Raw genomic sequence first — 15,963 nt, 5'->3', positions numbered from 1 at the left:
CCACCAGTGTGACCGGTGCTCTGTGTTTTTCTGATTAGTTGTGATGTTGTCTAACTATCATAAACACTAAATGCACTTAGAGTTGTGTGTGAGCTCCTCGCAAACATCCTTTGAATTTAATTGCATTTCAAATACTATATAATGTCCTGTAGATACAAAAACTTTCTGTAACTTGAGATCAAAACAAACCTTCATGTTGACCATCAACCTTTATATTATGTTATAGTGACACCTGGTGGTGTATCACAGTACAACAACATAATGTGTGCTATTACAAAGTGCAATTAGTATCTTCAACATACTTTAGTTTACAAACTGCCCTCTTAAAAGTATTGTTTTTAGCTTTTTAATAAGAGCATATATAAAGCATATTAAATAAATAAGTATTGTCTTTAATTTGTACACACTGATATACTATAAAGCACAATAACATTGATGATTTAAATTTAATTTTAAGTCCTTGTGTGTCTTGATATGGCTTCTATTGTTTGAGCAACTGCGAGATCATGTCGCATTACCTTCACACATTTTGTTACAAATATGAGCTTAATTTAAAATGACTTTTATTTAATTTAAAAATGCAGTTCTGTAGCAAATTTTCAGTTTCTCTTGAAGAAAGAATCCAGAGTGCCTGTACTTCCTCCTTGGGAGCGCTGCTTTTTCGACGGAGGTCCTGGCTGGCCTCTGGTTTTTGTCTTGCCCCGAGAGGACTGGGTTGTGCCTGATGCTCCGACTCTGAGGGCACTGATAGAGGCACTGGAAGAAGGAGAAGAGATGGTGGATGAAGGTGAAGGGATGGTTGCTGAACCCGTGGATGAAGAGAGTGAATTCTGGAGGTCCAGGGCAAAATGATAGTCATTGTGTTCTGGCATTTCCCAGACCAACACTTCTCGACCACATCGTTCGCATTTTAACAGGTCTTCTGTGGCCACACTGGGAGGACGGTGATTTAACTCTGGGTCAACATCCCGTTCATCCCTTAACTCTTCACATGGTGGCTCGTGAGATGTAACCTCAGAGGTATGCTTTGATCGTAGGCTTGACGTGTTAGCAGCAGTGTCTCCAGAGTCTTCTTTAATTACAGGTTCAGGCATTTGTCCTGTTTCAGGCTCGTTCATTGTTGAGACTGAGACCTGTAAGCTTCTTTCAAGGCTCTTTTTGTGGAAGAAGGAGGAAATGCCAGAGCTTGAAGCAGTTTTGGTTTGAGGAAGAAGTGCAGAGGAAGACGTGGTATCTTTTTCCAGCTGGCTCTCAGCATCAGGGGTTTTGTGAGGGGAGGAAGATGTGAGGAATTCTGTGGAGCCTGTATCATCATCCCTCTCATCTACATCCTTTCTATCCTTTTGTTTTTGTTTCTCTGCTGCCTTATGAAAGAAGGACTGGATGGTGCCAGATTGTTTGCATGGAGAGTTATTTTTTGGTCCAGAGGATGGCTGTGTGTTGGAGGAAACACTCTGGGTTGAAGTGACATCACTGGAAAGAAAGCCAGCAATCCCCCCTGCAGACGGAGCATCACTGAATTTGCTAGCTGAGATGTGTAGCAGGGTTAGGGGTGGAGTCCTGGGGGACATGATGCAAGACAGAGTGTATAAATCACACAGCATTTTTATTTTTTTCAACCACTGACTCTAAATGTTACTGCATCAGTACACTCTAATTACCATGCAGCCTGGTGGTTTCCTGCCGTGTTGAGACTCTTGATAATGGCAAAGCTGTCACTGGATATTTTGGTCGCCTCGTAGCGCACCAAAGCACAACATCGAGAGAAGCTGCTCGGCCTCTTATCACCGAGCTGACGTACACCGACTGTCAACAACTTAGCCACTCGACCGTTCTGTAGGATGGCAAGAAATGACAGGCACTCACCAGTTGTATTTACCGAATCTGACGTCAATGTGAAACCCAGTTGAGGAACCCCAAAGATTTTTCTTACCACATCTCTGTCCTTGGTCAGCCTCTCCTCCAGCTCAAGGGCCAGTTGATGAAGCCAGTACTGCACCTACACAGAGGTTATCAATAAGAACATGATAGATGTATATGAATAAATGTATATACAATTATGTAAAACAGAGTAATACGATAATATGATGGTGTAACACAGACGGAACAGAAACTGATGGTCTGTACCTGCTCTTTATTAGCCAGCGATGTCCTCCCAGGGAAGTTTTTACTGCAACCAATAGACTTCGGAAGCTGTCTGGGTTTAACTGCTTCAAACTCAATTCCCCGACACAAGTCATAAAGCCACTGGCTGCAAAGTAGAGAGAGTCAGTGGTAAACGCAGTTTGAAATCAAGTCAGAAAATGCTCACAGTTTAAATCCACTTCCTTAATAAATAGGTTTGTCTTTGTAGGTTAAACCTTTATACAGTTTTGTTTTGTTTGTGAGGAAAACAATGCAATGATTGTCTTAAGACTTTACAATTGATATGACTGTCTGACGTAATAAATGCAAAGAGGATGCATGTTTACCAGTCATCTTATGATACTTTAGACTTTTAAAGGGATGGCTGACTCTTCTTACCCTGTTTTTTCTCCAAAGTGCTGTCCCAGTTGGCCTTGAGAGAACTGAGTGAGATCTCCCATGTTCTGTATTCCCAGAGTTTCTGTAATTGAAGCACCCAGCTTGCCCCCCAGGTTACGACTACATGGGTGAAATAAGGAACACAAGAATACAGGAATTTCAAAGTAAGTTTTGTTTTCATGCTTCTATGTCAGAACATAAGAAATTTGTTAAGAACAAGCGGTACTTTGAACTTACATCTTGCTGATGGGCAGGGAGTTAAAAAGTTCTGTTACAGAGTCCAAAGGCAGAATAGTTTGTCTGTTAGGTTTGTTCAGACCACAGGCAAGTTTAGCCAACACCTGGAATAAAAAAGGCAGAAAGTCGGTACCGTTCAAAAAGATAATTACAGCATCACTGTGACTAGCATTACATGAGAGTTTGTCCTACCTTGTTGTGTGATATCCCTGCTGAACAGCGGAAACCTGTGTGTTTCTCCACAGCTGCTCTCATTTCTTCAACAATCATGGCCCCCACAGTAAGCTGCAGGCTTGCAGAGCTGTGCTCCTCTAATAAAGGGCCAGGTAAGGATGCCAGCCACTGCAGGAGGCCTCTGGACCGCTGCTCCTCTGAGGACAAAACATGATGCTGTTAGGGGAGTTTTTTTTTTTTTACAGTTTTGTTAGGGGTCCAGCTTTCTGTGTCTAGTGCTGAGACAACTTAGTCAATGACTGATTGGCCAAAGTTGGGTCAAATCACACCTTTATCCAAGACGGGGTCCACTGCTGATGATTCCAGTCCAGGTGAACTCTGTGGGTACCCCTGGATGTATGTGGTCTTCAGGAGGTGAGGCTCTATTTGTTTGTCACTCATGTTTTTCAGCCGCTGCTGGACTGCAGCTGTCAAATCCATGTAGGCCTCATCAATGCTGGCTCTTTCAATCACAGCAAAACGAGACATCACCTCAATCACCTCCACACTCGCCTCCCTGTAACTACAAAGGAGCGAGTAAATAAAAACACAAATTTACCATCACCCTGTCAATATGAAGAAGTTTGGGGTTGTCCATTTTCAGCACTTACAGCGTCAAGTCGGCCTTGCCGTGAGATTCACGCACTCGTGCCACCTGGAGATCCTGGCACCGTGTTTTTGCATCGGCCACCCACATGTTTCTGGTGACACCGTGGGCCCTGGCCTCGTAGCTCACTGCTATGATGCTAACAGAGAAAAACATTCAGTTGAGAAACCACATCTTCAAGTTGTGCTGTAAGAACATGTTAGTAATAAGTCCAAAATAGTCATCTGTGGGAGATGAGGGCGGGTGAGTTGCCAACACAGAGACGACAGTCTAAACGGTCAAGGCAACTGAACAGACAAACGCTGAGTGCAGGTTCATCTGCGTGGATGTGTGTCGGACACACATATGTTTACAGTTTATTTAACCAGTCTAGCCACTGTCTAGTTTCATGCTGTGTGCTCACATCATAGACTGTGAGGGAGGTTAGAGTTTCCAACCAGAGGTCAGTGGGTGACCAGAGAAAGATTAAAAGGAAAACATGCACAATCTATGCCAAACACCATCTTTGAGCTACACGAGAGTGGGTCACAGGGATCCACACTTGACTCCACAAAACCCAACTGCTGAGGAAGAATTTTAAATAATAATAAAGCTGGAGAAGCACTGACAAGTGGACATGGAGTTCAGAATTTCTACGACTATTTCTTTATTAAAACTAACTCTGTTGCTCAAGTCCAGGTATTCTGCTGAGTGGTTTCTTGAGATTCTGCAGCTATTGTTTAGATGTTTTTTTCTAATATAACTGAGACTGATTTGTGTGGCAATGGTCATCCTTTTTAATACAGAAGCTCCTCCAGTAGCAAGCTAGGAAGGGTGCAGGAATGCTGTCTTGTGAAACAGAATAAGATAAACAACTAAATGGGCGCGAATAAAAGTGAGAAATAGATGTTTGCATAACTTCCGGTTTTGCTATGAAATGTCATCCAGATATAGAAACCTGAACGTCCGTGTCACGGTCTCAGCGTTTGCACTTTTAGTTGCGTTGATCATTTAAAACAGCTTCTCTGTGTCTGAAACTCACCTGCCTCCTTTCCACGTCTTGTACTGAGCAACCACACAGGGAGTGTTCCTCAGAGCTGGATTCAGCCTCTGTTCCACCTGCACGTAAAAACAGTCCATGTCGACCAACGCCACCACTCTCTCCTTTCCGTATTCCATGACTGACAAGAAAATGTGGTTTAGTGAAAAGAAAGGAGAAAAAAATACACCCACACTGGCTGGTGGTGCTGCTGTGAATTCACAGCTGTCACCGGCCGTGGGTGGTCAATAAAGTTAAACTGGGCGCCGAAATAGACCTCTGTCGCTTTGTATTTCGCGCAGTCATCCGTCGTTACATAAAAACGTCATCAACAGTCGACGAAGACGTAAAAAGCAGCGTCAGTGGTGGGCGGCCATTGTGGTGAGGTCATGTCGTAACTACAATAACTTTTTTTTTTTTTTGATGATTTTATTGACAATATCAAACTTACAGGCTCATGTGACGACAATAACTTTAGCTGTAGGTGCTACTTGTGGAAGGAGGCGGAGGAAACACACACACACACATATACACAAACACTGGCATATTTTGCACTTTTCGACTCTACTACTTTGTGATCATCAGTTCAGCATTCCTGACCTATCCTCCAATAAAAGCCTATAGACTCAACAGGCAGTCAAAACAAAACTGAAAAGAAAAAGAGAGTTTCTACAACTTTCTTGTCATTCCAGATTTAAGACATTTTTTTAACCATTGCACACCTTATGAGGTAATTATGTTCCTCAGTGACTTTCTGTAATGTCAGTTTTCTATAACAGGGTTGCCAGATATTGCAAAGAATGCAGCAGGAGAGTCAGCAGCTCCCCAGATAATCAATGGATGTTTTTCCAGCCGTTAGTCAGTGTGGGTAGATGCAATATTTAATTGATCAGCTGACTTTTGAATAGCGATTGCCTTAGAGGAGGAAGAATGATTGCAGTCACGCTTACTTAATTAGACAAATTAGGAAGTTGAGAATCAGTCGTGTAGAGCAGCAATTCATGTTCACATCGATATGGCTGTTCATCTCAGTGCTCTTCTTATCCTGGCTGGACTAACAGGTCGGTGTCATGACTTTTTTTTTTTTTTAGGTGATGCTTTGCAATAACCTGTAATCAGAATCAGAAAGGTTTTATTTCCAAGAGGGTTTTCACATACATACATTGGTGTTTGAGTGCGTAACTGTTTTATTTCATAAGTTGTGAAGACATCGAAACTTTAAAATGCAAAACATTTAGGTTTTAGAGACTGTTTGTGTAAAATGTTGTGTTTGTTGTTGTTGCAGGAATTTCTTGCATAACTACCATCACCGAAGTATCTGTGAAGGCTGAGGACTCAGTCACTATCCCCTGTCTCTATGACCGTCGATACAGAAACAACGTTAAAGCCCTGTGTGTAGGATATTATTGGAACTACTGCAAATTTGTAGTTACAACAGATCAGCCAGATAGATCAGGAAGGTTTTCCATCTCTGATGAAAAAACCCTGAACATTTTCACTGTGACTATGAAACAGTCATCAAATGGAAGAGCAGCTTACTGGTGTGTTGTGGAGATTAATGGAGGCCCAGATATCAGACAGTTGGTTTACCTGTCAGCCACCATAGGTAAGTGCCCTTCTTTTTGGACCTTTATTAAATTGTAACAATTTGGAGGACAAACCCTAAATAAGGTCTTAATTGTTGTGACACAGGCTGTTTGTATTTTTACTGTCACTTTTTCAATCAAAGCTTATGTTGTAGAATAAATGTGAAGTCTAAAGGCTACTGACTATTTTCTCCTTGTTTTCCATCAAGGTACGCCCAGTCTCTATGTGGATAATCAGGAGGTTACAGGATTTATTGGAGAAGCCACAACCATCAGCTGTCGCTACAGTACCGCTGGAGAAATGAAGTGGTGCAGGCTGGGAAAGAACTGTGTAACACGGCCATCCGGAGTAATAGACGGAACAAGAGTGACTATCGTTGCACAGAGTTCTACTGTTTTCAGTGTGACTATGAGTGAACTGAAGCTAACGAGCAGCGGCTGGTATTGGTGCGCCAAAGGAGACTTCCAGATGCCAGTGCATGTAACTGTTACTGAAAAACCCACCACTAGTAAGTACTCCAAGTGATTCTAAATTATAATGACAATGCATGTTCTCCTCATGCAGCGCCACCTTGCAGCCCCAGTAAAGGAATGTGACAACTATTATTCCTTATATCTCTTTGGGCTCTATGATGGTTGTCATTTTTATATGTTTATAATTTAGAATCACTTGGTGTGCTGACTAGTGGTGGGTTTTTCAGTTCTCTCCGGGTTCTCCGGCTTCCTCCCACACAGTCCGAAAACATGTTGAGGTTAATTGGTGATTCTAAATTGTCCATAGGTGTGAATGTGAGTGTGCTTGGTTGTCTGTCTCTGAGTGAAGTCCTGTGATAGACTGGTGACCTGTCCAGGGTGTCCCCTGCCTTCACCCTAAGTCAGCTGGGATAGACTCCAGCCCCCGTGCGACCCTAGTGAGGATTAAGCGGTGTATAGATAATGGATGGATGGATGGATGGACATTCCTCTACTAATAGTTGCCCTGTTTTGAATTACAGGCACACCTCGTGACACTTCTGATGCTGGACCAACCACCACAGAAGCAAACGTGCAGAACGAGCCAGAAGTCTCTGCAAGGTCAAACAAAACAATCCTTTCTCTTTAAAATGGTTTAAAATGCTATGATAACTTATTAAACTGATCTAATTTTCATTGTGGTTTTCAAAATGTTTGCTGCAGCCCTCCTATTGACCTAAAGCTCCTCATCTTCCCTCTGAGTTTGTTGATCTTCATCGTAGTCGTGACCTTGTTCGTCTGGGCTAGACACAGTAAGTCTGGATGAACTTCGGCTTTTGGAATTCATGCATGTTGTCACGTCAAGTTCAGATTATTCTGCATTGTCACAGTGAGTCGGTAACTGCAGTTTTGTTTTCATATAGAGCAGACCAAAGCACAACCATCAACCACAGCAACAGTAAGTTTAAGTAATTTATTTCCCTGCTAGAATGGTTAATGGGTCAGTGACACTACAAGAATTGTGAAAGTGAATTTAACAAAAGCAGAAGATTTTACCTTCTGCCAAGACCTGGGGTCCGTTTCACAAAGCAGGTTTAGTGAAAACTCCGAGTCTGTTAACTCACAAGTCTAACATGAACTTTACAGATATCCTCTCCTCAAACTGACAGGAAATCTTTTTATATACAGCAATTCAAACATTTACATGTAGTGCAAATTGATATTGCAGCAGCTACAAACCTTTGCATTGTCTCTAAAAGCTGCATCTCCTGTGGTATTCTCCTGAAAGCTTCAATGACCTCTTCAGTGTTGACTTTATCCCCAAACTCCATCTCCCTAACCCTGGCTTAACAGACTCAGAGTTTTCACTGCTTTGTGAAACGGACCCCTGATTAGCACACTAGTGATAGTTTAGCCAGTTTTCCCCTTATGAGCGCATTAGAAAGGACTTATCTCATGTATGTGAAAATGGTTCACTCTTTCAGCACGTTGACAATTTTCACAAACACAGAGAGATTTTAATCTGCTGTAGCTGTGTTGTAATTGATGCATTTTTGAAGTTGTGCAAAGACTGTCTAACTTGTGATTTACTTCTGCACCGCCGGTGGACGAAGCAATAACACACTCTAAAATTAGTCTTACGAAACAAAATTCAAGCCAGGTAACCCACAACCGCAGCGTTATTTGGAAATCAAGTTCAGCATTTTAAGGAAACAACTAGTTCCTATAAGCTGCAGGACTACACTATGACACATAGTAATGTAATAAAATTCATCTGTTCAGTCCTTCTGTAAGTGACCATTTGCCTGGTTTGCTCGTTTAACACAGACTCAAGAGGATGCAACGTACTCCAGTGTTGTATTCATGCGAAAGGTAACCCTAAAATACTAAATATTAAACTTTTGCTTTGAAGAAAAATCCATCAGAGCTGAAAAATGTTCAATTTCTCATGTCTGTCCTTACCCACAAGTCATATCCTGGAAGTGATGCGGAGGTGATGTACAGCTCTGTGGTTACCACGAAGAGAAAAAATGTGAAAAGGGTAAATATTAAGAGAACTAAAAGCAACCTCACTCTGTTTGTCACTTCCAGTTATTCAGTCATTTCAAATCGTTTTGTTTTTGGTTCTAGTATTTTAGGGGATTCTCTTAAATTTGTCCACTTTCTTGTCAGATTTGGGATTTTTTTTATGTTTTTCTTTTCCTTCCTAATTTTGCTTCTGTTTTCCAACAGGATGAAGCTAAAGATGCGGATGTTGCGTATATCACGTTAGCTGAGTACCACCGAAACATTTAAATGTTTCAACTGTTTGTCTTTTTGTCTGTAGCTTACTGTCCTCTTTTTCTTCCCTTTTTTTTTTATAGTATCACACTGTGTCCTCTGCTGGTATTAACTGGTAATAACTTTCCACTTCTCCTTTTAGTTTTTTTACAGCAGCCAAAAAAAAAAAAAAAAGACAACATGTTTCTTGGTTTTACCGCATTTACCGCACCATTGACCTTTCTTTTCAAGATGTTTGGGAACTCATTGTATATATTTAGCCTTTTCGTATTTACACTTTCATGTATATTTGGTAACGTTGTGTATTTAAGGAACGCAAGTGAATGTGGATAGAATGACAAACTTGTTGTTCATCAAATGGCAAACTGGAATGATATTTTCTTTATTTGAATTTATTTGTGTGCATTATTATGTGAAAAATATATTCAGTTGTTGCTACTGTCACAACTCAGTCCATATATTTTTGAAAGTTTATCTACAGCAAAATATTCTGTATATTTTTATACATCATCACATTACCCAAACTGTAACATCATTGCAGTAAGGAGATGTGGTAGAAAGGCAGGTTTGGACTTTTGTATATTGCATATTGAATAAACTATGAAGCAGATTCAGATCTGCGGCACAGGGAGTGTTCCTCAGAGCTGGATTCAGCCTCTGTTCCACCTGCACGTAGAAACAGTCCAGGTCGACCAACGCCACCACTCTCTCCTTTCCGTATTCCATGAATGACAAGAAAATGTGGTTTAATGAAAAGAAAGGAGAAAAAAAAAATACACCCACACTGGCTGGTGGTGCTGCTGTGAATTCACAGCTTTCACCGGCCGTGGGTGGTCAATAAAGTTAAACTGGGCGCCGAAATAGACCTCTGTTGCTTTGTATTTCTCGCAGTCATCTGTAGGTACATAAAAACGTCATCAACAGTCGACGAAGACGTAAAAAGCAGCGTCGGCAGTGGGCGGCCATTGTGGTGAGGTCATGTCGTACAATAACTTTCTTTTTTAGGTGATTTTATTGACAATAGTCAAACTTACAGCCTCATGTGACTACAATAACTTTATAAACCGTTGTACCCATTGTACAGTTTTTACACTGTAAAACGAAATGGCAAGTTATCAACATAGTCTGTTTTTACACTGCAAAAAATATGGTATATTTTGTGTTGGGCAGCCAAAAAAGTCCCAATGTGGGCAACCAGTACTATGCAGGTACAAGTGTTTGGTACTAAAAATAAAGTAATAATATACTTTCAGAAACAATGGTATGGATAGGTTTTATGTCAAGTATCCTGCAGGTTTTAGATGTTTCCGTACTGCAACACAAGCTGCTGGAGATCCATAAATTTGAGTCAGGTGTGTTGCAGTAAACGTCTAAAACCTGCAGGACAATAGCACACGAGGACTGGACTTGGAGATCCCTGCCTTAGATGCTTCCATTACTTTCGCACACTGACTTGTTGATGTTGAGGTTTGGGCTCTGAGGCCTACACTGATATCAGAACAGTGATAGAGGGAAAAAATAGACCCTTAAGCAATTGCCAATCCCAGAACAACCCAGCATGGGACACAAGGGCGAATATGAGTTCTAGGCTCCTGCTAACTAAAGCCTGACTGTCATATTTCTGTCAGACCATTTAACAAGTGGCTGATCGCAGGGTTTACAATGAACATTTTCAGGTAAAACCAACAGCAGCTGTTTAATCCATTTAATTGGGCTACCAATTCCACCATTGCATAGTTTGCTGCAAGTTCAAGGCTGGTAACATTCCATGAGTTTGCAGAACGCATCACAGCTCTGCTACAGGGCAGAACACAGTCAGCGCTTGTGAATCATTGTTTTAGTGGCAAGTACAGTGGTGTAGGCAGCAGCCCACTCACAACCTTTAGTCTACAGTTATTAGGAAAGCAGGCAGTGAAGTAGTTCTAGTGAGTAAATAAACAAAGGTGCTACCATTTCCTCCCTGATGAACATGCACGTACTGAGAAATGTCAGCGCTTTTTGTCGGGTTCCTGCACACTCAGTCACTGTAACAGTTCACTACAAGTTTGAAAGGATGACATGCACGATAGTTGAATAATGCTCTCTTATGACTTGCATTGTGTAGACTGAAATAAACAGGGGTTGTACATTGATGCACTGTCTAAATCAACACATTAAAATCAGTTATTGTGACAGATTTGGTGACAGACTATATTTTAACTATGAAAAATATCATTTTAATCATAATCCTTATCAAAAAAAAAAAGTTTGTAGTGGGTTTATGTGTACTTTTTCAGCTCTCAGGCGTCTAAATCAACATGTTGGTCTTTAAAATCCTGCATCGGTCAGGCTTTGTTGATGCTTGCTTAACCTCTCACCCAGACAGCATTTACCAAATCATAACTGAAACCTCACAGTCAAGCTTTGCATCTGTCTGCATGCTGAACTCCATCATAACATTTGATCTTAGATAAAATGCAAATGCTTGTCTGGAAATCTAGTTCACACTGAACATCAACCTCTGTTGATGTACAAGGAAAAGCATTGGCAAATGACTAACTAGTCACTATTGTTTTGTCTGGTCTGTTCAGGCCTGAAACATCCACTGTGTTGGAGCCGGTTCTCGATACCACGACTGTAGTTACGGCAACTCCAATCGGAATTTAAAGCTAAACTTTACCAGAATGAATGTAATGTGCAACATCACACCTAAATGATAAACAGTAACACAATAGATGTTTGTGTAATGTACCCTTTCTGCTTTATATTGAACTAGAGGCCAATTATAAGTTTAACAGTACAGTGAGTGGTGTAGGATAATGTTTCACTTCTGTGTGACTACAAGCAAAGTCAATAAAATTCAATATTTGATCATGCACTTTTGATAGTCTTTTAAATGAAAAGCCCTGAAAACTATGACGACATTAATAGCAGGACGCAGGGGCCATTGTTAAAAAGAGGAAGCAACCCAGATAGAATGAGCCTCTGTGATAGGAAAAGGGTGCATTCTGTGAGAGCACTGATGCCAGCATGACTTCTCTTTACATTCCTCATCTAATTCTCGCTGGACTCATGGGTAAGTGAGCTAAACCTTGAGCTGTTTAGTCATAAAATACGAGCTGTTACATTTGAAGTGATGAGTCACTATTATTCATCATAGATATTGTGTTTTAATAAAATGTACAGTTAAGTCTTAATATTGATTTGTAACAGAGATGTGATGCTGCTATTTGACAGTAACCTGTGGATGACAGTGCATTTAAGGGCCATCACTGTAAGTTATGTGTCTTCTTTTGCTTTATCAGGAATTCACTGTCGAATCACCACAGTGAGTGATGTGCCAGTGAAGGCTGGAGAGTCCGTCTCTATCCCTTGTCTCTATGAGGCACAATACAGAGACGATGTGAAATACTTGTGTAAAGGATATAGATGGGCTTTCTGCAAAACTGTTATTAGAACAGACCAAGAACCTTGCTCGGGAAGGTTTTGCATCTCTGATGACAAAGAGCAAAGAATCTTCACTGTGACTATTAAGAATATTACGGATGAAGACAGTTATTTTTGGTGTGCTGTGGAAATTTCAGGTCCTGATGTTAAAAAATATTTTCAACTGTCACTTACCACAGGTAAAAAAAAAAAAAAAAACTTTTTAAGTAATATTTTTAAAAAAAAATCCTTTCTTTGAATTACCTGTTGGAAGAAAAAGGAAAAAATAACACTACTTTTTCTTACTTCTAAAATACAATCAGACTATGCTTTATTTTTTTTCCAGGCACACCAAGTCTGTTTGTGAGCCAAAAAGAAATTGCAGGACCTCAAGGAGGAAGTGTGACTGTTCTATGCCACTATAATTATCCAAAGGTACCACAGTGGTGCAGACTGGGCAGCAGCTGTGCAACAGATGAAATTGGATCAATAGATGGAACCACTGTGAAAATCAATGCAAGTGTCCCTGATGTTTTGAATGTGTCTATGATTGAGCTGAGGACTGAGAGCAGTGGCTGGTATTGGTGTGCCGAAGGAGGCTTCCAGATGCCAGTGCATGTAACTGTTCATGAATTATCCTCAACGACTACAACTTCATCGAGGCCCATTTCAACAGGTATGAAACTAACCTGACTCATTTTTTTTGTCTTCGTAAATTAGAAACCTGTTGTTGAAATGAATTGAAATGAAGTGAGAGACTGAACTAACTCTGTTATAATCCACAGGGACACCGTCATTCACTCGCCAGACGTCCTTCTCGCTCACAGGTAGTGAAACACATACAGCCCAACCCGCAACCTCCACCAGAAACGGAACAGGAAGTGGGAGTCCAAAAGATGAACGGAAGAGGTCTGTGCTCTATTTTTATTTCACTCAAGCGACGTCTAATTTCAGCATGCCGTCCCCTCGCCACCATTGAAGGTTTTTACGTGATACAATGTACATGCAGCCTCTTAAAAACATCACAGAACATATGTGGGCTTAAGAGATCGCTCTTCCAAATCAGTCTTGAACATAGATTTTAAAGCAAATGATTTTCCTTCAAACTTCTGTTTAAGAGGAGATATGGTTGCATTAATAGATTTTTTTTTTAGCTTAGCAAAGTATTATATAGGCAAAAATGGCATTTTCATACAGGAGCCAATTTCTGACAGCACTGTAAGTTGTTCAAAAATCTTTTCTTAAATGCACTTGTGTAATGGAATTAAATGTATGTCTTATCTGCATCTGCCTTCTAGTTTCACAATGATAATAGTTCTCACAACCGCCCTGGTCTCGCTGGTGTTGGTTGTTTCTGCCGCTTGTTTCAAATGGAGGATGATCGTGCGTAGTAAGTCAACTATAAACTTCTGCTGAATCAAATATATGATGTTGTTTTTTTTTTTTACCTTCCTCAAAAATGATTATGTTTCAGAGAAAAGCAAACCTGAAGTGTCTGACATCAGTGTGGTGAGTCATGCTTATTTGTTTTGTCATAAAAAACAACGGTCATCTTCATCATCACTTGTATATTTCCTCTTTGCTTGGTACATAAGATATTTTATAATATATTCAAATCTGGGCTACTCATAAAACACATTAAATTAACAGCATTTAAGGAACTTGGCCAATCATTGATTATAGATCTATAGACTGACATCAGGTACATACTGTGAGAATCCTATGTTGCATTACGTTGGTGAAATTAAATAATGACTTCTTCTTTTTTTCTCGTTAATTTGTACATTTTAGACTCACCAGCTGCTTAAAAGTGCAGTTAGATTTATAGGGGCCAGCATAAACATTCAAATCCATGAATATTATCACACATTTTGAAAGTAGATGATGTTTTCTGCTACATTTGAGCCGTTTACAGAATGGTTATTTGCAAGTTTACTTCTTTCCAAGCAGCCTGAGGTGCACATACAGTCAGATGTAGTTGTCTCTACGCCACCACAATGGATTTGCAGTTTGCAAATAGCCAAGATGTGATTAAAGTGTAGGTTTTCACCTTTAAGTCAAAGAGTTAAACAACAATGCTCACTTTCACAGTTTATAGTTATGCAATGCAATACATCCATCCATTATCTATACACCGCTTAATCCTCACTAGGGTTGCAGGGGGCTGGAGTCTATCCCAGCTGACTCAGGGTGAAGGCAGGGGACACCCTGGACAGGTCACCAGTTTATCACAGGGCTACACTTAGAGACAGACAACCAAGCACACTCACATTCACACCTACGGACAATTTAGAATCACCAATTAACTTCAACCTTGTGGGAGGAAGCCGCAAAAAACCGACGCTGCACGGGGAGAACATGCAAACTCCACGCAGAAAGACCGCAGGTGTCCTCACTGGGATGCAAACCAGCGACCCTCTCACTGCAAGGCAACAGTACTAACCACCAATACACCTTGCGGCCACAATGCAATACATAACTACTTTAATTTACAAAAGTAGAGTAAAAAAAATATGAACTCTTAAACCCAAATAGGAAATAATTGTAATCTTGAGTGCAAGAGTAGATCATATACGTTTAAGCAGAGTTTGGAAAGATTTGATGCTGCTGGAGATACTTGGAGTTTGTCAGTATTCAGTAGAGCATAAATATACTTCAGTGATATAATAAATTGAACGTGTCATGTATTTATTGTTATAATTCAAATTCATCCCTCATAGGTCTCACAAAATCCTGATACTGATGTATCCTACGCTACCATTGTTCGCAATGAGCATGCAGGAGCCGAGACCAAGGTAGAAACTGTGACTCAAAAGATATATATTTGCTTTATTTTTTATATTCTGACCATCACTTTGACTGTATATCTCGCCCAGCAGGACTGCATTCCCACGGAGAGTGTGACCTACAGCACCGTTGTACGAACAAGCAACATGCAGCAAATGGTACATAATTAATTTTCAATTCACACAGACGCCAAAATATCTTGGTTATCGGTCCCTGACACAAATTTTGGTACTTTGTAGTGTCGTTGTTGTGATCAATGGATATGTTTTTCAGTATCTGTTATCTGTGCTTGTTTTCCTCCTTAGACTGAACCAGCCGATAGAAGTGTCATCTACAGCACAATACAGTATCATGAGCCCCAATGAGCAAAACGGGACGAGAGGACATTAACTCAGGAAGTTACAATGCTGATGAAGCCATTCTGATGTGCATATAGTAGCATAGTAGTAGTATAGTAGTGTCTTACATCAGTCAGTCAAATCAACAGTATGTATTGGACACATAGTTGAAAAACAGCTGATGCCATTGCTGACTGAAACGAAAACTGTGTGACAGGCATGTTTATTTTTCATTTTACACGAATGTAACGCTGGTATCAGTAAAGTTTTAACACCGTACTGTGCACCATACTCACAAGTACATTAGCTGCTCAAAAAGGTGTGAAGGTTTAATCTCTCTACTCGTTGCTCAGAATACAGAAATCACGTGTTGCACTTATGAGACGGATATTTTTTGCTATCCCGCTCATATGGTGTTAAAACAAACCGTGTAGCTTTGACTAAAAATAATGTGACAGATAAAGACACTGATTATTACCAGTGTGTTGTAGAAAAAAAAAAGGAAGGTCAGATGTT

At 40.4% G+C, this 15,963-nt stretch overlaps 4 protein-coding genes across 5 annotated transcripts in view; 3 read left to right on the top strand and 1 right to left on the bottom strand.

Moving 5' to 3' along the window:
* Positions 1-89: 89 nt before the first annotated feature.
* polh (polymerase (DNA directed), eta) lies at positions 90-5,112 on the bottom strand. The gene is made up of 10 exons (XM_008279530.1): positions 4,602-5,112; positions 3,585-3,719; positions 3,264-3,496; positions 2,953-3,131; positions 2,761-2,864; positions 2,524-2,643; positions 2,128-2,251; positions 1,934-1,999; positions 1,662-1,834; positions 90-1,560 (listed from the first exon to the last, which is right to left on the bottom strand). The coding sequence occupies exons 1-10, from the start codon at positions 4,736-4,738 to the stop codon at positions 600-602; spliced, it is 2,232 nt and encodes a 743-aa protein (XP_008277752.1). The 5' UTR covers positions 4,739-5,112; the 3' UTR covers positions 90-599.
* A 231-nt stretch (positions 5,113-5,343) lies between these two features.
* LOC103355660 (voltage-dependent anion-selective channel protein 2) overlaps positions 5,344-15,963 on the top strand; it is a 23,867-nt gene continuing 13,247 nt past the window's right edge. Inside the window, exons 1-2 of the mRNA XM_008279529.1 lie at positions 5,344-5,354; positions 13,441-13,450. The gene's annotated coding sequence lies outside the window, so the exon portion shown is untranslated. The remainder of the gene's footprint in view (positions 5,355-13,440; positions 13,451-15,963) is intronic.
* LOC103355658 (polymeric immunoglobulin receptor-like) lies at positions 6,027-9,778 on the top strand. Of its 2 annotated transcripts, XM_008279527.1 has the most exons (8): positions 6,027-6,204; positions 6,394-6,693; positions 7,180-7,258; positions 7,361-7,449; positions 7,561-7,595; positions 8,465-8,509; positions 8,607-8,678; positions 8,870-9,778. In XM_008279527.1, the coding sequence occupies exons 1-8, from the start codon at positions 6,105-6,107 to the stop codon at positions 8,930-8,932; spliced, it is 783 nt and encodes a 260-aa protein (XP_008277749.1). In that variant the 5' UTR covers positions 6,027-6,104; the 3' UTR covers positions 8,933-9,778. The 2 variants fall into 2 exon arrangements, 1 of the variants encoding a protein (XP_008277749.1); XR_520104.1 differs by lacking the exon at positions 7,561-7,595 and having other exon boundaries at positions 8,604-8,678.
* On the top strand, positions 11,904-15,957 carry LOC103355677 (polymeric immunoglobulin receptor-like). Its single transcript, XM_008279550.1, has 9 exons — positions 11,904-11,972; positions 12,202-12,522; positions 12,669-12,998; positions 13,108-13,231; positions 13,621-13,712; positions 13,797-13,831; positions 15,043-15,117; positions 15,202-15,267; positions 15,415-15,957. Exons 1-9 carry the CDS (start codon positions 11,927-11,929, stop codon positions 15,472-15,474), a joined length of 1,149 nt encoding a protein of 382 aa, XP_008277772.1. The 5' UTR covers positions 11,904-11,926; the 3' UTR covers positions 15,475-15,957.

This window comes from Stegastes partitus, unplaced genomic scaffold, assembly GCF_000690725.1.
Source record: "Stegastes partitus isolate 25-593 unplaced genomic scaffold, Stegastes_partitus-1.0.2 Scaffold163, whole genome shotgun sequence".
NCBI classification, from domain to species: domain Eukaryota; kingdom Metazoa; phylum Chordata; class Actinopteri; family Pomacentridae; genus Stegastes; species Stegastes partitus.
Note: the sequence above shows the minus strand (reverse complement) of the source record. Positions and strands in the feature narration are given on the sequence as shown.